Genomic DNA, 22,301 nt, shown 5'->3' on the forward strand with positions numbered 1-22,301 from the left:
TGCATGTGAAAATTCATGGAAAGGCACCTATTATGAAAAAAATTTCCTTGAGAAATGTTTTAAATAGGATTGGAAATTCTGGTTAGAATGGCAGAAAAGATGGGGAGCAATTAGCACTGCAAGAGCCCACGGCCCAGAACAGCTGGCTGAGATGTGGAAAATCCATTTGAATACAAGTCACTCACATGTTGGCTAATTGCAAGTTGATTTTACCAGCCTTTTCTATTGAAGCAGATCCACATTGTATAATTGGACTGAGGGAAGTGAACAAGAGAAAGGCTGATGCTACCATCTGATGTTTAAACGCTTGCCTTTGATGTGGGAAACTCAGGTTCAAAACCTTGCCTTAATAAATATTTAAAGATTTATGCAAAGCAAAGCGGCTCCAACAGAGAAGAGTAAGAGAGAGACACCCAGCAGAAGCCTAGAATAGCTCCTATCTTGGTGGATAAAGTGAGGAAAATAGTGGAGCAGAAACTCAAAGCAAAAGGTGCCGTACCCACAGGGCAGAAACGCTCTTCTCTGTTCCATCCCTCAGTCCCTAAGAGAAATGTGGACAGCCTCAGGTTTGTCCTGATACAGAAGGAAAGTGGGAAGCTTCTAAAATCCTGAATGTCCTCCAGAGAGATTAAAACCTTTCCCCCATTCTCTCATTAAAAAAAAAAAAAAAAAGATTTGCAAATGTTATCAAGGATAGGTGTATCAGGCAGGACCTTAGAGGTAAACAGAATAGCCAGGCTGGTCACTAAGCAAAGGAATTAGACTATGGCATGAGGAGCCAACAATGCTTAATAAAAGCTGTTCCCTTTAAAAGGAGCAACAGCTCCTTCTTGGAGACCTCTTCATTAGCATATTTGTACTTGGTTGTTCTTACCTCCTTTTAATAGATGAGGAAAAATATGCACAGAAATTAATTCCTGGCCCCAAATTATTCTAGGACCTCCAAATGCTGCATCTTGTGCTTAGGTACATACAGGTCATTTCAGAGTATGAAGCATGTTGTACATACATTTTCCAACTATATGCAGCAGTAAGAGAGTGAGGATTTAATTATGTGCAAAGAGTTGACTTTCTTTCTGTGAATTTCATGGTTTATTTCAGCTCATACTTGCACAATACAATGATGAAATGAAATTATGACTTCAAAAGGAGCAATCCACTTCCAGTCCAAGATCCTTTTTCAGTGATTTGAATCTCCATTAAGGAACGTGGCAGCACTTTATAGACTACTGAAATTAAGCACTACTATATGGACAGTCAGAAAGCAAAGGATATGACAAATATTGAAGACATTTCTATCCTATATGATGTTAGCTTATCTGGAATACTCTCGGGCCCATTCATATAAAAGCTTATTTATCTATTTCTCTTTATATTTCGTGAGAGATTATACCCTGGATTTCATCTTTCCACTTTCGAGTCCCCACTGACTACTTGACCTCACCTTATTATCTTGACTGTTAACTGACTGACTGCTAAGCAACAATATTTCTCCTATATCAAAAAGACATCTCCCGGGGACAGTTCATATAGCTCTGGAATAATTAATTACACTGGTAGGTGGGGGCTAGCTTACAGGGAGATGGACAGCTTTGACTGACTTACACAACTCCTCCCAATGATACTGCAGAAACCTAAAAGACAGTGAAGCTAATCACTGACGCGCTGGTGCACGCCTACTGGAAGCAAATGCTTTTGTGTTCTGTACACCTTGCCTGCTGGCCCCCTTGCTAGCAAGAGATCCCTCTTGTGAGTGCTCCACAGCAGTCTCCCAGGAATCAGTGTTTCTGTACACAGCAGAGTCATCACAAATATTTCTCTGTACGCAGGTGAAAGGTGGAAAAAAGTCTGTGCTGACTGCAGAGCTTCTACGGTTAGAGTGCTACATGGAGTGGTAGTCACAGTTGTTAAAGATACAGTACATTTGTGCTTTACTGAAAGGTATGAAAAAAAGGTATGAAAATATCTCTAAAAATGTAGTGAACTGCACAGAGCCAATGTGCAAACATGCTACATGGTTTGGGGAACTGGGAGAAGGAACATGATGAAATAGATTTAGGCACAGGTGTCATGTATGTTTCATATACATCATCTCACAAAACAAAGTGTGCAGTGTTAGAGTTCCCTCTTTTTCCAAGTAGCTCTGTGAAGCCAGCAGTGCTGTTCCTGACAGTTTCATCACAAACTTTTCATTACCTGTACGTACAGATAGAATCAGCTTTTGGGAGGATGGTAAGTGTGTACAAGATGGGTTCCTGGTACAATGCTTGTTCATTTTTTAAAACATGAATATAATATTTCTACAATTTCATCAGTACTTTGTAAGCAATGTTGTCACTTAGTGACATTACTGAAAATGTCACAGCTTGATTTTTTCATCATTATATCTCGTCTTCATTTTGTCACAATCCACAGCAGAATCAGCTGCACTGTAGCACGTGCTTTACTCCTGACCAGCTGTTTTAAAGACAGAAACCTCGCACTCTTATGCTTGCCAAATTTTTTTAACAGTTGTTCCTTCTGAGACCCCTGTCCAAAGGCCATTGAAGGTCAATGGGACATTCTCAGCTGGTGTAACGGATACAGCTGCATTTACTTCAGCTAATGTTGACAGTTTGCATCAGATGATACCTCCTGATCTTTGCCTCAGAGAGAATTGTTTTTCCTATATATGACTCGTATTAGATTGCATACTTTATATTCATAGAGTACTCACTAAGTAGGTTAGACTCCTCTCTGCTGCCTACTTGTCTCAGGAATAATGCTGTTTCCTTTTTTTAATGACATAATGGTGCCACCTGCAGTCCAGAGCCTTATACAAGTGGTTTTGGATAATGTGGTTCACAGTAATAAAAGAATTGAACATAGTAAGGGGATGGATAATGATAATTAGTCATTTGTAGAAGTCACTGAATTTTATGAAGAGCTGCTTTATTTCTGTTACCATAATGAGATCTTAAAATTTCTCACTATTTTCTTTGAAAACGAAGTCGATGAAACTAAAATCTTTGCACTGTTGATTTGTCAGGGCATCCAATATAGCTCAGTAACATGATTGTCTGTAGCTCTCCATGATACTAAGTGTGCTGGGACCTGCTAAAACACTTCATTGCAAATGTCAGTCCTGTGTAGACATCACAAGTAAGGGAAGCCTGTACCCTGTAAACTGTGTTTGAATCAAAGAGATTTTTTTTTCTTTTTATTACCAGAATAAAATCAGAACAACTAACTGATTAATGTTTTTCTTTTGTCTTTCTCATATGTCCAGTCAGGTTTTCCCTTCTATTTTTTTTATAGGGAAACCTGTCTCCTAGTGCCGAAGAGTAAACAACCAATGAGTAGTCTGCTATGAGTTCATTATTATTGTTACTTTTATTATGTGGATTTTGGCACGTTTTCTAGTGCTTATTCTTCCGTCTCTTTTTCACAGTTTTACAGCACATTTGTGCTTTACAGAAAGGTATGAAAATATATCTCTAAAAAGTGGTGAGCTATATAGAGCCAATGTGCAAACATGCCACATGGTTTGGGAAACTGTGAGAAGGAACATGATGAAATAGAGAAGCTATTGAAAAATTCATTTAGTTCCAGTTGCAGTTGTTTAACAGGATGGAGTTGGTATCTATGGCTTGGTTTTTTTAATTACCTTTTTTTTATGTGGGTAGTCTTCAGAGAATATCTGCTGATCAGTTAGAACAGTCACTTTATTCTGCCTGAGTATTCTTCTCTGTGTTACGTGTCTCTTTTTTACTGAAATGTGATCATTGTTTAATAGCTGGCTTATTGATACAGGCACGTGTTTTACTTAAGTGTCCTTATTTAATAATAGTGAGAGAAATCAACCACATTAGGAGGAAAAGGGGGTTATAATTACATTTAATTAGATGTTTGATTCTTCTTCTTCTTCCATTGGTAATTACTTTAATGATAGTTTCATAATTCACCTAGCAGAGTGATGAAAGAATGTCCACACCTATATCATTTTCCTGAATACAAAGGAAATTGCAAATTAATCTGACAAAATGTTGACATGAGAGAATGAATTATCAGCTGAGTTTCAACCAGACCTCTTTTTATTCACCTCCATTTATTTGTGGCATAATTTTGGTCACTTATGCAATCTAAGTACCTGATTGCATATTCAGAGAGAGTACTTGGATATCTGTGCACTGTTACTTTGTACCATCTATGTGAAGTACAAACACAGAGCTCACCTTTTGAAAGTCTGGTTTTTAGAGTACTAGCTACACCCTTTTACTGAAGTTCTCATTTTTCCAAACCGCTGCATTTCTTTTTGTTCTCAAATCACCTGAGCCCTCTGCTAAACCCAGCACTAACAGACATCACTGATTTTTTTTGGAAACTGCTGGTTTTATAGCCTATAAAATACTCCAGCATGGTAATCATACTATTTTTCTCCCATTCTACTTTGCAGTATTCTTCAGTCTGGGGTGCGTTAGTGGGTAGTTTTAACTTGAGAGCGGGCATACTGAAATGTGTGGGGTTTATTTTTACAGAAAGTTTACAGGCAATCAGCCATTTTCTTTTATTTATTCTCATCGCCCCTGTAAACGCCGGTAACTGATTTGAAGTGCAGAGAAGGAAACAGAAAATGGGCAGATGTGTACAAAGGTTTTCATTCTATTCTTCTAGGCTGTTTTAACATGGAAGTGTGAGTATTTAAAGTTGCTCTTCACAACTTAGTCATCTTCAATAACAAAAAGGAGCTAGACCTAGATTTTCTTCAGCTGGTGAGAGATGATGGTGGAACAATAAGAAGTGAAGGTCTTGGCTCTCAGTTTCTTTCAGCGCAGTAACTGCAAGATCTTGGAGGTGAGCAAGGCCAAGGCTTCATCCACTGCTGTCAGGCAGCCACCTCTGGGGCGAGCTGCTGCAGCTTCTCAAGAGGACACAGAAGCACTCTGCGACAGTTCAGGGAAGGGAGCAGCAAATAATTCTGTTCCAGTTGGAACTGCAGGAGCTGTTGAGATGGTAAAATTTAATTGCTTGTGCTGGAATCAGGCCAGTAAACAGGGACAGTTCTCCTGTCCTTTGAAGAGGTATTTTGGCACATTTCAGATGCAGCAGCAGCACTTGGAGCTGCAGCACCAAGTTTTGATCCCATTCTGAATCAGGAGGATGGTCCCTGTACTGAAAAACCCAGCCTGTAACCCTGTTCCCTCAGGCTACACTCAAATAGTGTCAGGTCCAGCTCAAAGTGTTTGTCTTCACTAGGAACTTTTGTCAAAATCTTGGCTCTTTGGGAGGAGGTGAAGGGGTATCTGCCATCTCATTCATATGCCACTGATGATAGGCATGTGTTGGTTTCTTCATCTGATGTTAATCTTTATTTGCTTATTTTCAAGGAGAAAAGGTGATTGGATACAGGATTCTTGTCAGAACTGCCAAGTAGCTGCTAAAAATGTGATAGTTCAATGGAAATAGAGAAATCCCAAAGAAAAGCTTGATACTAAACAACACTACCTTTTATTGTCACCAGAAAACATGCCAAGAAGCAGAATTCAATTGCATATTTCCTTCCTGAAAATCTTAAATCTTGGGATTCTCACCACTGATTCTGGGCACTCTGGGCTCTTAGTTTTGCGGTGCTCTGAATATGTCAGAATTTTGTTGAGGTTGTTTAGTACCAAACTTGGAACCTTCACTTAGTCACATAAATTGCTCACAAGAGAGAAATAGCAAAAGCACAGAAAGTGTTCAAAATAAGTATATCACTTCACAAAACTCATCAGCTGTTCGTAGATGGTTCAAAAGCGGGAGGAAGACAAAATTAATCAAATAAATTACTGTTTCCACATGCTTTGCTTTGCATATTTGACAAAAAATGTCACAATAGTGCTTTAAGGCAGCTACTTTCTAGAGCGTTCTTGTGTGCAGCAGACTATTTGTCTCTTAGAAATATTGTTACACTCAGAGAAAGCTGTCAGATTCCTTCTTTTGGTTCCAACATATGTAGCTAAGTTTCCTTATGAGTCAGTGTTTATACAAGATCAGTTTTCCTTGCTCAAGAAGCAGGGAAGGATTCCTATAAAGCAAGATTAATATATTATTTTAATTGTTGATTTGAACTCTATATATATTATGTAGTACATGTGGCACTATGTATGTTACTATGTATACTGTATTTTAGAAATCTATTCTATATTCTTAACATCAATATAGAATTGTAATATGCTACATTATAAAATGTGTGTATTACACAGCATCTCATCTTCTCCATAGGGGAAGAATACTCACTAGATACTCACTAGATGCTGTAGCAAAAGCACTCAGTTACCTGCTGAGACTTAGGTTTTCATCTGGTTTCTAGCTTGTTTCACCCATGTGGAAACCTCAGTGATTCTGGTTTCCTCAGCATATTTTCTGCCACAGTTTTTCTCTGTTCCATGCCCCTATCTTTAAAAAATGTTCTTTGAGAAGAGGCTACTGTGTTCAACCCATCCATATATGCCCATACCTTCAGGTTTTCTAGTCATTTAGGGTAACTGTATTGCTGGACACCTTGGGTTTCCAGCCTGTTCCTTCCTGGTTTTCAAGAGATGCTGGAAACAGGCCTGACTGGCAAACACAGGAGCTCCATGTTTGTGTGCCAGTTCTCCCAGTGAGCTCACCCTCAGGTTTCCACCCCACCATACAGCATGTTTGCTCATACAAAGTGTCACATCCGTTGTTACAGAAAGAGATAAGCCCAGAAAATATAGAGCAGTTATTGAGAAATCATAATTAGGGAGAACATTTATTAGATATTTGAATGAATATAAGGGGAATGCAAATAGGAAAGGAAGATGGTATAGATCTAGATGGGCAGTTAATGTAATCTGTTACAGGATTATTTTCTACCAAATACGAGAAGAAAAAGCAGAAACTGGGTTACTGTACATATAGATATATATATATATCTATATATATATATATATCTGAGCAGTTACATAAAAATGTGTAAAAAATGTGGTCTATATCAACGGTGTAACTGCTTTACTGTTTCACAGTTTTAGCTTGTTCATGAGCTTCCATGAAACAGGAAAATACCTGCTATTTAGCTGATATGTAATCTTTTTTGAAAGGACCAGACACCACGGTGTGACCTTAATTTAACTCTTACTGGAAATCTTTGATGATACATTGCCGTGAGCAGTGCAGGGCTTTAGATTCTTCATACAGCTGCTTTCAGTGTCCATGATGGAGATGAATTCAACACTAAATACAATACAGGAGATAAAATAAGACTCTGGCCAGAAAACTAACTTAAAAGCAGTGCTGAAAGAGGCTGGAGGTTTTGTTTTTAAAAATGTAACCTGTGCAGTAATCAAGAGGAGACAAGCAACAGTGTGTCTGTGTGAAGCCACTAACTGAAGCTCAGAAGAAAACAAAAACCAAACAAACAAATAAACAAAGCCAGAGAAATTAGACCACTTACACCCACTGATGACTGCTCTATCAAGTGCAAAATGTTCAGTAGAGGTTTCACAAGGATGGATTTAAAAAATCTGATGTGTGAATACGGGACAAAGAATTGTGGCCTTTGTTTTCAGACCTTTACCCTTAAGATAAGCTTAGGTTTAACCTTTAACCTTGATCTCTAATGTTACTTTAGCCATTTCAGTTATAGTTTTCTGTGCACTGGTGTCTCTACTTAATCTAGAAATCTAATTATTTCATCTCTTCATTTTCCTTAGGAAACATGGTTTAGAATATTGTTGTAATAAGCATTTAGAATTGCTTCAGTTTTCTTAATTGATTTCTTGTCTACTCTATGCTGAAAAACTTTCCATGTTTGAAACCACTACCGGTCTTAGTTTTATAAATTACCTGTAACAGGGAATATCTACCTCTACTGATGTTTATGCTGTGATATCATCCACCGAAGACAGTGACTGTGTCAGGGCCATTAAGCCCAATGCTGTTTCCCAGGTCATTCTTTTGGAATTATATCCAAGAGATATGAAATTAACTCCCGCACTGATTGACAATAGAAAGAACAGTGTCATCAGTCACTCTCAACACAATTGCAAGTGTTGCTTGGGGACAGATTCATGCTGCTCTGGTGAAGAAGAGCATTTTGTACTCTTTCTGCCAAGTATCATCATCTTCATTTCCTGCTCGAGATACAAGGCAATGGTTGATTTTTATCTGTTACTTTCAGCGTGCAAGATGAAGCCAACTTGAGCTTTTTTTAGGAACTGAGAGTAAACACCGGGAACTGGGTAGAGTGTTGTTTTGTCTGAGAGCTTTTTGATATGCACCCATGAATTACGATAAATTTCACTGCTGTGCCTGCAGCTTCTCCAGTAGGTACATCAGAGAGGCCTGCCGATGAGCAATGCCTTTTTTTGGTACACAGGGAATTGTTTGTTTGTTAGATAAGCACAAATTTCAGGTACACGTTGTTAATTAGAGAGTCACTACTGGGTCAGTACACTGGTTTTGAAAGACAGATTCTTTAGCATAGGGATAGAACAGACTGTGAACTAAAAGGAAGGATACTCATGGAGAAAACTACCTGGTTTTTGGTTGATAATATCACTGATGAAGCACCGAAGGAGCCTTAGGGCAGTATTTACAGAAGTTTTTGCTGTTAACATTTTGCTATATAAGACATAATCTCAAAAACTGGAATCTCATGGATTCACATGGGAAGTCACAATTTTATATTTGCTTTAAAAATGCCCCAGCCTGCTCACTTATTTGGTGGACAACTAGGTCTTCATGAACACAAGCAGGATACTGAAAAACTGTCTTATTTCTGTGTTGCATTTTAAGTTGCTAAGGGTGTTTTGGATGAGAAAAAACAATGTTGTCATTAACATAGAGTTCTTTGCCCTTAATATAAAGAAAGTGCATTTGCTAAAAAATTCATAGGCATGCATTGCAACTACACAGATCTCTATTTTAGGCCAGTGCACAAATGAAAGTGTGCATTCACATCCATGCCGAACCTGATTAGTAGCTGCACCGTTTCTTGTATATGTACTGAGGATTATGTTGCATAAACCTGTGACTGCAGAGTAGAAGCTTGTTTATGATGTCACCATCAAAACCTACAGAGTCATTGAAAATCCTTATGTCACTAATTATAGCATGTTTATCTCTTTCAGAGGAATATCTTTGGGGTTTCTTTGTCAGCACTGAAGAGGGTAAAAGATCTGTGTCTGAGGCTCCTAGGCACCCTTGTAATACAAATAAGAGTAATCAACAAGCTATGGTTTTAAGTAATAGGGTTTGAAATGACCCTGAGGGTTCGTATGTGCTGTGAGCTGTCAAGAAGAGGCAACATCCAACTGTGAGGCTTCCCATCATTCCTGAGCCACTACTGATGTGCTCAAATCTCCAGTGTTGGTGTAGAGAGACTGGCTTGGTGATGATGGTTCTCTAAACGGTCCCTGTTTTCATTTGTCAAGAAGTGAAATAGGCTCAGGCTGATGTCATATCACAGCCATCAATAAAATATGACTCACTCACTCTGATCTTGAATAAGAGGAAAAATAAGAATTCTCCTTCCCTTCACTATTTTTCTCACTCAGGCAGATAAATTTAAAACCAAACTTCCGATGCGTTGAGATCCACAGAGAAATTATTTTCTTTCTGATTTGGCTGTCTTGGGTGCTACACTCACTGCAGCACATCAAAGGGAATGATGAATCACTTGCCATTAACCAAGAGGAAGCTGTCAATGAGTATCTGTCTCAAGACTCCTTCAACAGGCAAAGGATCTGAACCCAGTACAACCCTGTCATCTTTAACACATCAATTACCACCATCTATGTGTGGGAGGCACAAAGGTATTAAGGAAATCCTGGCGGTTGTTGAAGAGAATAGGAAAAATCTCATTGCCTGCAATGGACCCAGGACTTCACCTAATGCTTATGGAGTAAACTCAGCTGTGCTGGTGGACAGATGAGCATCAGTCCAGCCAAATTTGGCAGAACAGAAGATGCTGTCTTCAAAAGGAATAAGGCTCTGTAGTCAAGAAAAAAACTTTCAAAGTTGTTTCTAGGTTGGCTTCACAGAGGCTGCACATAGCCTAATAGTGTAGGTTATGAGCTCTTTTTCCCCCATTAGTCCAGGTGTTTTTGAGTTGTCTAGTTTGAAAAATTGAGGTAATCTTTCTCAGAGGAAAACTTTCAAATATATTACCTACAGCTTTCTGAAGAAGGCTTTACTTCAGGCAGTGAGAGGCTTGCAAGAAACATTGCTTAGTTTTGGCGATTTCTCACTGGAGCCCAGCTTCAGAAGAAATCTGAAAATCAGCCTTAAAAATTTTATTTAAAATTTTTGGAGAAGTACAACTGCTGAGAAGAGAAAACTGTGATGACCAGCTTAGTGAAAAAACAAAACAAAACAAAAAAAAGCACACACACACAAAAAAAAACCCAGAGTGAAGACTTGCATATACAGCAGGAAAGACCAAATTTCCATACAGCTGTTCTCCAGCATATAACCCAGGGTTGTGGTGTGTATAAGGTAGAATTTGGCCTTGGAACATCATGACTATAGAAACAGGATAACTTAAAGTGGTTTAGCTTTTGTACTGAAGGTTTTGCATAGCTTTTCTCACACCCAAGTGGGGATAATGGGTAGGTAGTGGATACAGGCCTTCCTATAAAAAGACCTTCTTTGAAGTATTCCAAGTGGGGTACATATACTTCAGGGAGGTACAGCAGGAGGTTTATTTCATCATTAAGTAATAATAACCCTTATGAGAGACAGACTGTTCCAGAAAAATCACTTTGATGATCAAGTAAATTTTTGCCTGAGTTTTTTTTTCACCTTCTCTGTTTGGCTTTTGGGAGCCTTTCTTCTTTTTGTCTTTTTTTTTTTTTTTTTTTAATGTTGTCACTGATCCTAGAGAATGAACCAAATAAGAGTTTCTGTTTGTAGTCTTTTGCCACCTCATGCCTCCTGTAGCTTGGAGTGATTCTAGAAGTAGAGCAAGTCACTGACATTTGCCTCAAGAATTTGTTTCTTTGAGAGATAGTAAATGTCACATAAACTCTTACCTAAAAATTATTGTGGTGTTATTTTAGTTTAGAGTTGAGTGGTAAAAGCTTTATAACTGACTGGGCTGTAATTTGTTATATTCAAGTCCAAAAATAGTGGACTTTAAATTTAATAAATGAGTTTAATAATAACAATTCAGAATCTAGTTGGAGGCCTGTAGCTAGTGGTGTTCCGCAGGGGTCACTACGGGGTCCAGTCTTGTTTAACCTCTTCATCAATGACCTAGATGAAGGGACAGATTGTCCTCAGCAAGTTTGCTCATGATACAAAACTGGGAGGAGTGGTTGATTACAGCAGAAGGCTGTGCTGCCGTTCAGTGAGATCTGGACAGGCTGGAGGACTGGGCAGAGGAAAACCTGCTGAAGGTCAACAAATGCAAGTGTAGGGTCCCGCACCTGGGGAGAAATAACCCCAGGCACCAGTACAGGTTTAGGGTTGACCTTCTGGAAAGCAGCATTGCAGAGAAGGACCTGGGAGTTCCGGCGAACAGCAGGTTGACCATGAGCCAGCAATGTGCCCTTGTGGCAAGAAGGCCAACGGTGTCCTGGGGTGCATTAGAGTGCGACCATCAGGTCGAGGGAGGTTGTCCTCCCCTTCTAGTCTGCCCTAATGAGGCTGCATCTGGAGTACTGTGTCCAGTTCTGGGATCCCCAGTTTAAGAAGGATGAGGAATTACTGGAAGGAGTCCAGTGGAGAACAACAAAGATGATTGGGGTCTGGAGCACCTTTCTTATGAAGAGAGAGAGCTGGGTCTGTTCAGCCTGTAGAAGAAAAGGCTGAGAGGGGATCTCATCAATGTTTATAAATATCTCAAGGTTGGGTGTCAAGAAGGTGGGACCAGACTCCTTTCAGTGGTATCCAACAATAGGATGAGGGACAATGGGGAAGACTGAAACGTGGGAGGTTCAATCTGAATATGAGGAGAAACTTCTTTACTTTGAGGGTGCCAGAGCATTGGAACAGGCTGCCCAGAGAGGCTGTGGAGTGTCCTTCCCTGGAGACATTCAAAACCCTCCTGAACACATTCCTGTGCAATCTGCTCTGGGTGAACCTGCTTTAGCAGGTGGGTTGGACTAGATGATCTCCAGAGGTTCCTTCCAACCCCAACCGTTCTGTGATTCTGTGATAAGCATTCTCCTTCTTACCTAGCCACAAGATACCTTGTTTCACAAAAACGCAAGGAAAAACCACCCAAGACGGTTTCTGTTCAGAACTTAAACCAGTCTTGTTTAGTGCTATTGCCCTAAAACCTACCTAGGGACTACAGGCATTTAATGGACAAAGACAATTCCTTGAAAGGTATCCCTTCTACTCCTTATTGAGTGTCAGAGGATAGTTACTGAAGTAACAACACACAGAGGAATCTCCTTTTTAACACAATGTATGAACTAGGATCTCACCTGCATCAGAGCCAGATCAGACTGAGGAGCCTCCTATTCAATGGCCTACTCTGGCTGCTCAAGCTGTTGGGCTGTTGTGGCTGTTGGGCTTTTCTGCTAGCACGGAGCAGCTGGAGAGTGGACCAAGGATTTGGTCTTCTCTCCCACCCAAGCTGGTGTCTTTTTATTGCAAGTTAGTGAAGTGTTTTAAGTTAAGTAAGCTCTTGCATTGCCAGGAGGGCTGTCCAATGCTGTACATCTCCAGCTAGGTGGCAAGGTAGTACCTGCACAAGCCATACTAATTTCTCATAATTGGACTTTGAGCATAAGCAGAACTGGAGAAACTCAGGCTGTAAAGACTGGGAATTTTCTAGTTTTTGCTGGCTTTGTGCCTGCTGCAGTGTCTGCAGCTGAGAGAAACTTAAATGGATGATTTTCAGTAAGTACATTTCCATGGTCTGTCTGTCAGCCACCTCCAGATAGGATTTAGTCATGAGACTCACTGCCGGTCTTTTAGAAACTAACCGTAGAAGCAGACTTTTGGCTGGTTCGTAAATCGGAAGGTTGAGTCACAAGTCACTCCATTACGCCTGCCCAAAGATGCTGGATATAGTAGTTTTCTCATTGTGACAACCTAATGGGAAAATCTACTTGAAGCATTTCCCTCAAGGTGTATAGGGAAAATAATCTCTCTACCTACAGACACCCACACACAAACACATACTTACAGTAGTCAGTCTTTTCTCTTAAGTAGTTCTCCTTGTGGATAAAGCTAGAATGGCTGGTCAGCATGGAAAAAAAAATTATGACAATTAGCCAAAAATGTGGTCAGTGAAAACACAGTCTGACTCTCATAATGAGACTTGGAACACCACTTTCTTGTCTTAAGTCAGACCATGGAAATTAAACTTTTTAAAAAATAATGTTTGCGTTTGGATCATGTCATCTGGATATGAGGAAAGAATTAATTTTTGCTGTTGAATTATCAAACATGAAAACTGCCTCACTCCATGGGAGACACAGGATAGATAAATTGGTTAATTTCTTATCTAGACATCATCACATCACATCACAGAACATCAGTATTGGCTGGAGCTGGAGGATGGTCCAGATTATATTTTTTATGAAATATAATTAAAATCAGAAATTGTGCAAGTTATTATTTTTGCTTATACAGAGATAGCAACATTAATCTCACTGTCAGCCTCTGGGAAGCATTAGGAAATTCAGCCAAAGAAGCCTGTACTGTTGTAGCTCCAGCGCAAATGCAATTTTTCTTACATGCTGCTCAGAAGTTCCATTTCTATTGAGAAAGTTGTCAAAATCTACACGTGGTGAAAAAACTGAGCAGAAGTTAAACCAGGGGAAAAATCTGTATGCATCAACCTGAGACATCTTTTTCTTTTCAAAATGGACCTTTCTCTCTCCTTTCTCCAGTGAAAAGTTAAATTTCAACCTGAAAGGAAATCTTTTGTGGCATTTACAAGACAAGCTGAAGGAATGTAGATGTGGATACCTAGAAGGGATCCACCAATGTCTCTTAACTGAATCTACTGGTTAGCTCTGTCAGGCATAGCACCTTTTCTTGAGAAGGCTTGAAGCAATGTTGCCTCCCCCAGCAGTCAGCAGGTATTTTGGGGAGGGAGGAAGGACCATGCACAGGTGGAAGATGTTCTTCATCATTACAGTCAGTGCTATTCCATCACCATGCAGCATTAGACACAAGTTTTTATTCCCTGCATTTGAGCTTGTGACCAATAGGTAAGAAACTGAATTCTTTCATCAGTAATCTGAACACTGATTTACCAGTGTTTAAAATAAAGCATATGGAAAGCCTCCTTAAATTAATGAGACTTAATAGAGTGTAGGTATACTGTTAATCATCTGCTTAAGCAACCTGTGAGAGTATAGACCCAAAGAAAGGATTAAGGTTTGCTTGAGGATAAAAGATGATTTATGGAGGATTTAATTTGAAAAGCACATAGAGCCGTCTTAAAAAAAAAGCGGGGGGAGGCGGGAAGCGCACAACTTTAAAGCCTTTCACAGGGCAATAATTCTTTGATTGTCACCTCTGGTCTTTACCTGATTCTGGATTATTTTCAAAGATCCTTCCCTGCTTATTTCATCTGTCTGACTGAGTTTTTGTAAAAACTTCTGGACTCCAGTATTTATATATTTCATAAATACTTTTCAGATACAGCTGAAATGCAGAATCATTACTTTGTACAACATGTTTTTCAGAGAGTAACGATTAATTTCTATGGCCATATGTGAAACTCTGAAAAAAAAAAAAAATGGAGTCATAATGGATGTGCTTGCGGGAACCCCGTTTCTCCCTTAGCTCTAATTGTGCAAATGGCACTGAGATAATACTGTAATTGTTGTGTTTTCCATGAAGCCAAGATGAAGATTAAAGTACCATCTGGCTTTCTGAAAGCTAAAGTTAGGAAACCTCTAGCTTGAAAGAAACAAGCAGTTGGATCCCTGTTGGGTGGACATTTGAAATGTAATTTAACTTCGCTCATCTCCAGTAAAAATTCTAACCACAAATCAGCACTCAGAGCTTTTCCTTCTTCATAAGAGCTAGCACCCTAACAGGAGTTTTTCAAACTACTGTTGCCTGGAGATCTCTGATAACCTTGGTTCTGTTCTTGTATTTATGTTCCAATAGAGTTTAAAGACAGAACCTGAAAAGTAGATGTTTGGAAAATGTCACGATAAGGGTTTTTTTTAATTTGTGAAATAGCCATTTTTTCAAAAACGTTTTTGAAATGTTGCCAGCATTACTAAAACTAGACTTTTTCACATTTATATCAATTTTGCTATGACATTGTGACAAATCTTTTTCCTTTTAGGATCTTAAATCATTTTCACAATAATTATAGAAACAAATCTTTTTAAGTCATGCTTCACCTGTGAAGTCAATTTTTTAATGAAATATTTAGAAAGTAATTTCAATAAAAATTAACTAATATACAGGACAAAAAAAAATCCCAGAAAAATAAAATTAAGCTGTTTCAAGGTCTATGAAACAGAAACAGGTTCAGGGTTTTTTTTGTAAATTAAATTATTTTTTCTTAGATTTTGTTGTTGTTGTTGTTACCAGCTCATCTAAAGATTGCAGTTGATAATAAGCATAGAGTGATTAGTATGAAGATTTCATCATAAAGAACTCACCAGGGCTGTTAGTGATGAAAATACTGTGTCTAGTTTTGTTTCAGGCAACATTACCACTACCAGAACCAGAAACCCACTCTTGTTTGATTACTCTTGTATAAAATTTAGCCTATCAACAAACACATACAGGAACTTCCTCCCTTTCACTCTGCCCTCCACCCACCCTTCCTCAGTGTCAAAGCTGCTAAAAAGGACAACAGGAAGAGCTTTTTCAAATACGTAGCAGATAAAACTAACACCAGAGGCAGTGTAGGCCCACTGATGAACGAGGTGGGTGCCCTGGTGACAGAAGATACAGAGAAGGCAGAGTTACTGAATGCCTTCTTTGTCTGTGTCTACACTGCCAGAAGCTGTCCTGCGGAGCCCTGTACCACTGAGGCCCCAGAGGAAGGCAGGACAATGGAGGAGTTTGCCTCGGTTGATGAGGACTGGGTTAGGGAGCAGTTAGGCAATCTGGGGGTCCTGGTGGACAGCAGGATGACCATGAGCCAGCACTGTGCCCTTGTGGCCAGGAAGGCCAGTGGCATCCTGGGGTGTATCAGAAGGGGGGTGGTTAGTAGGGCAAGAGAGGTTCTCCTTCCCCTCTACTCTGCCCTTGTGAGACCCCATCTGGAATATTGTGTCCAGTTCTGGGCCCCTCAGTTCCAGAAGGACAGGGAACTGCTGGAGAAAGTCCAGCATAGGGCAACAAGATGATGAAGGGAGTGGAGCATCTCCCTTATGAGGAAAGGCTGAGGGAGCTGGGTCTCTTTAGCCTGGAGAAGAGGAGACTGAGGGGTGACCTCATTCATGGTTACAGATATATAAAGGGTGAGTGTCACGAGGATGGAGCCAGGCTCTTCTCGGTGACAACCAGTGATAGGACAAGGGGTAATGGGTACAAACTGGAACACAAAAGGTTCCACTTAAATTTGAGAAGAAACTTCTTCTCAGTGAGGATGACAGAACACTGGAACAGGCTGCCCAGGGAGGTTGTGGAGTCTCCTACTCTGCAGACATTCAAGACACACCTGTCCACATTCTTGTGTAACCTCATCTAGGTGTTCCTGCTCCGGCAGGGGGATTGGACTAGATGATCTTTCGAGGTCCCTTCCAATCCCTGACATTTTGTGATTCTGTGATTCTGTGAAGTTAGGAATGACTACCAGTGGGGCTTGCTTTGAATAGTTACTGTTGAGCAACACTAGAAAACAGCCAAGATATGGGCACCAAACACTTATGTGTTTAAATTCAAAGACATTTCAGAAAATGACCTCTATAACTCTTGTCTCACCTTCATTGACTGTAAAAATGAGAATGGAAACATTTGCCCATGGCAACTAGTGTTCTGAATATTAATTTATATTTGTAAAGCACTTCAATGAGGTCAGTTACTCTTAATTCAGGACACTATTTGAGCATGAACATACAAATACAAATAATCCTGTATTTTTACACCTAGCAAAAAGAAGCAGTCAGGGAATCCTTTCTGTCTAAAATACATGAACTGTACTTAATCAGACAACTCCATACCTCACAGCTGTCAGTAGCAATCTGTGTTGAGATTCTACTTGTCATTTTATTTTGATCTGGACAAGAATAAGTTTTTAATATGTCTTGTGATTTCCTTCTAGACAAAAAAAACTTCACCCAGTGCATATCGTAATTCCTCCCGTAGTATTTTTCAATGAAATCTGTTTTGTATCTGAAGAAAAAATGTGTTCTTTTTTCTTTTCCCCTTTGCCTCCCCAGTGCATAGTTTGGGACTGGGATTCCAATGGAAAGCATGACTTCATTGGAGAATTTAGCTCGACTTTCAAGGAAATGCGAGGAGCTATGGAAGGAAGACAGGTAAGTGGAAGCCACTCAAGTGATCTCAATATCTAAGTTTTGTAAGGCAATGTTACTCAGACAATCCTGTACTAGAGAAAGTGACATTGTCTCATTATCTCTAGAAAGTTTGGTTACTGTGTTGATCCCTCCTGTACGTTTTACTGTTATCTGGACATGATAGTCTGAAAACACAAAAATCAGCCTTTTCTGTACTTCCACGCCTGAAATACTTAGTCTTTTTCTAGTTCACATTCTGAAGATGTTTCTTTCTGCTAAGATTAATTTCCTTTAAGCCCAAGCACATGGTTTCTATGAGGTGCTGTTATGGCAAAGCAGGTACATAATCAGGGTACTCAAAGCATTTATCTACTGGTCTAAAGGCCTTTATTGGGTGAGGGTCATTCTTCATCTTTCTCCATTTATAATGTGCTGCGTTCGTTGCTGCCAGCTCTAACTTGAACCCATCATGATGAAACTAATCAGTTTCCTAAATATCTCATGAATTACAGTCCTAAGGGAAAACGAAATTGTTAGCCTATTAATAATTTCACTTCTTTATGTCAGCCTGATCTTTTCAAATCAAAGTTGGTGGTAATTATTGCATCTGGTAAATGATTTGGCATATCTAATTCCAGCAATTTTCATTTTCTATTATTACTTCTAAAGGTGTTAGTTTTGATAAATTATCTGAGGAGGAGTTAAAAATGTTGACTTTCTGATCTGCTGCTAATTTCTATTCACTGCTTCATGGGTGATCTCAAAACCAAACACAAATGCCTAATAAGCTTTATTTGGGCTTTCCATTAAGTTTCTGTTCATAATGTGTTAATAGAAAGCTAAAAGCCTCAAGAGGTGCTTAATAAATGGTAAGCAGTTAGGCTGTTCCATAGGTCAAGTTTTTATGATTCTTCTAGATATCTTCTGTTGATGTTGTTAGAATAAGCTAGAGTTTAGCAAATGTTGCTCGTGTGTAAAATGCTGTTGATACATATCAGTCGTGTATTAACCCACTATATGTAACGTCTAAACAAAACCTGAGTGTAAATACAACCCTGTTTTCTTCTCTTGAAGTCGAATTAGGTCGGAGGATCAGGATCCACTTACAACATAATGGGGTGAATTTTTTGCAGCTTTTACAGCGCTTTCATGAACCAGTACCTGCCAAAACTTAAACCAAACTGAATTTGAGTGGAAATAAAACCTACCTAAAGAGGTAAACAGATTCCAGAGTGAGCAGTAGTAGCAAGGCTAGTGATGGGACAACACTCCAGTTTCATATACAAATAACTGTGGCTGAGGAAGAGACTGTGAGATAGTGGTAAACAGTAGTTATTTCCAATATAAACATCTTCAAAAGAGCATCATAGACCTTCCCAAACAGAGAGCTTGGTGGCCAAGACAAGAGACTTGCAGTCCAGTGTGCCAGGAATGGCTGTGAAGGATAAACTATATACTCTTCAGTGTGCTCTTTTCATCCCCAGCTAGCAGAAAGAATGGTTACTCTTTCAAGGGAATAAGAAGTTAGTACATCCATTTGTCAGTTCTTGTTCTAGGTTGACACTGCCGTATCAGAGTGCCATCCAGAAATGTTTTATTGTTGTACAATGTTTTAAGTGGCTAAACTTTGTCTTGCTAAGGGCCTACCACTTGCCATTCAGCTGCCTTTAACCTATAACTTTGCAATTTTCCTTTCACTTCAAAAGTGCAGCTTTTCTCCTCCACACATCTGAGCTGTTGAGGCATTACTTCTCTTTTGTTGCTCTCATTCTGTTGTTACTGTGCAGTTACTCTGTGAGCTTGTACCTGCAAAACCCAATGCTGTTGTTATAGCCAGTTCTCATGGGACACAATTACCACCAGTGTGAGAATCAGTCCTTCTCCCCCCTCCTCTTTTCTAATCATTGTTTTTTGGCCTATTCTAAGGGAAAACAAAATTTAGTGGATAATATAGTAGGTAATACTCGTTTAAGTGGCTAATAAATATCGCCCTAAAAATATACATGCACATGCTAGACAGCTCTTGCACCTGATGAAAGCAGGCTTCAGTGATCACTAATAGCACGACAGGCAAGAACAAAGCAGTAGAGAGTTTGAGCAGATCCTGGTGAAAACAATATAGCTATTATGGAAAAAGTAATTATGGGGCAGTCACATATGAGATGGGCCTGTGTGGGGGAGAGAGAGGTCACCTTTGTAGGAGACCATGTCACTTGACACTTGGCTAGAGACAGAGAGCAATTTCCCTTGTCTCTTTTTCTCTTCCTCTGTCCCTCCCTCCCTCATCCTCTGTCCTTTTTCTCTGTTTCCTGGAAACAGCTGTTGATGCTAAAGGCAATATATGCCATTAGCTGTGGACCCCGTAAATACATCTTAGTGCATAGCTCATCTCAATGTCCTTTGTGCAACATTAAATAATACTAATAACATTTGACAGTTTTTTCTTTAGTTTTATTCTCCCCAAAGAAAAAGCAAGTACAATGAAGTGTTTACTCTGAATAAAGGGGGTTTAGTAAAACTTGAGGTAATGGCAGAGGCGGAGGAAGGCATTTTGCCTTCACATGGATTTCTTGCTAGGTATGTCTAGAGAAAGCCACATCAGAGAAATGCAATTATACATGGGTGAGCAGATGAGTAGGTTAGACATAGTCTTTTGTTCATAGAAGAGACTCTTTCATAGCCTCAGACTAGAAAATGTTCTGTTTTCCATGTAGTACTCCTTTCAGTCAGAAGAATAAAACTGCCAGATACATCCTTCAGCCCATGGCGTTAAGCATTAGTTCACATAGCATCACAACAGTGAGTATCGAAGATGAGGACCGAAACCTGAAATTTCATGTCAGGTGCTGTGGAAGCCAGTGTAAGGAGCAGAACTCATGTCCAGCATCTCTGTATGAGTTGCTAAAGAGACACAGTGAAACTTCTTATTCTGGTTGTATTTTCTTTTGCACAGTAGACTTTATGGCCAGCTACAGTACATTACTGTAGTTCTGTCAAAAGATAATCAAAACACCCTAGTGATTGTCAACCGCAAGGTTTTTCACTCTCCCAGGGAACTGGAGAGAACATTTTCATTGATGGAGGACCCAGGAACTCTTCTTGAGTACCAGCAGCAAATCTGTGCCAATGGCACAGCTCTCCCTCTGCACATCAGCAGCATCTGTATTAGCTGGTATCAGCTTCACAGGTTGTCAGAAAAGCATTAAGCAATAAGGATGGGAGAAGTTTGTGCCAGTGAGTAGGAGAAACTGTGCATCATCTGTGAACTGCTGATACTTCCCACTATTTCATCAGCTCACCTCATCTTTGGAGGAGTTGACAAGGATCTTGAAGTTGCCTTTTAATTGTACATAGTTTATCCTCCAGAAAGCACAGAGTATTCTGACCCATACTTCAACCTCCTCCTCTTGGCTACAAGATATGCTTATCTTGTAGCCAATCTATCAACTGCTACAGAACCACTTATGATGGTCAGAATGAATATATGTCGTGCTTCTAAGCCTGTTTCAGTTCCATCCCTGGGCTGGGTACTGATTATCTGAAGTTTTGAGTTTCAGCCTCTGATCAGATGAGCTTATAGTTGCCTGGCTGGCTTGCCTCCACTATGAGATTTCTTGGGAATTTGTGTTTAAGACTAGGCATCATTTAGATAAATGTTGTGAATCTAACACTGACAGCGTACTAGTGATTGAACCAGTCGTGTGTGAAGGAAAGAGAGAAGATTCCTTCTCTGAATGATTCATCACCTGTTTTGATCAGGAATGGTGTGAATAGTTTATGAATTTCCTTCCTAAATGTGGGAGGTCCTGGGTGAGATTCACAAGTCTTGAATTGTGACTCCTTCAGAGTGACAGTTGCTTCTCCATGACTGAAATGACTGAATTCTGGGACAGCTGGTTGGTCTTTGGTTGGTGGTACAGGTGGAATTAATTCATGCTGTTTAAGAAGACATCCTGATCATAAACAACCTCAGGATAATAGCTTGGTGGTGTATTCCCTAAGTACCTTGTGAGAGACTGTTATATGCTAACACCTAACCTGTTTTCACACTGACCACAGATAAAAAATGGCACAAAGGCCTCTTGTTTTTCAAATGCACGTCTGAAGTAGACATTTCTAAACCTTCTATGTAACATTTCCCACCATTCCAAAATTCATCATTTACTCCTTTACCGTAACCTTGACACAAGAAAACACAGTAAGAACAAGTCTGTCCCTGCTTGTGACAGGGTTTTCTTTTTAGTGAATGCTGATAAATATTTTGAGGTTATTGTATACTTAGGATTTGCCCCATATATACTTATATACATATATATAAAATATTTATATTAATGTGTGTGTATATTGGCAGTTTTATAAGGTTTTACTAATATTAATTTATCAAACCTTTTAAAACAAGATTAGAAAAGCTTGGTAAAAGTTTAAAGACTGGTAAAGCTTTTCACAGTTGAAAGAAGAAATTCTCTACTAATGAGAAAAAAGATACAACTTTTTTTAAATGGAAGCAATAAAACCAGAGGGATTTTGGGGTAAAGAAGTCATAAAAACAGAAACCACCTGGATCCTCCTGCAGCATGGGATTTACATAAAGGAAAATCTGTTACTGTATTACATAAAAACGGACATGTGTGTACGCACACACACACACACACACACAAAAGGGAAGCGGGGCGAAGAAACCCTACCGTATTTACCACCTCCACTGACATCTCCACAAGTTGGGGGTGTTATTAGGAGGGGTAGGGATGGCTGCTGATGTGCACAAGATTGGATGGGCTCCTGACGGCATGCAAGTTGGGTTCCCCCATTTGTCAAGATATTTGACTGTGATCTTAAATTAGGGCCTTTGCATCAGGTAGCTCTTCAGATAACTGAGCGTGGATGAGACTTGAAGCATTTGGTAATGGGCCAAGGAGT

At 39.6% G+C, this 22,301-nt stretch overlaps 1 protein-coding gene across 1 annotated transcript in view; it reads left to right on the forward strand.

Annotated features, from left to right (window-relative positions):
- The window catches only part of CPNE4 (copine 4), a 280,894-nt gene that overhangs the window by 203,775 nt on the left and 54,818 nt on the right, over nt 1–22,301 (forward strand). Inside the window, exon 8 of the mRNA XM_082044514.1 lies at nt 17,307–17,405. Coding sequence (XP_081900640.1) covers nt 17,307–17,405 — 99 coding nt within the window. The remainder of the gene's footprint in view (nt 1–17,306; nt 17,406–22,301) is intronic.

This window comes from Streptopelia decaocto (genome assembly GCF_964273445.1).
Source record: "Streptopelia decaocto genome assembly, chromosome: 2".
In the NCBI taxonomy this organism is placed as follows: Eukaryota; Metazoa; Chordata; class Aves; order Columbiformes; family Columbidae; genus Streptopelia; species Streptopelia decaocto.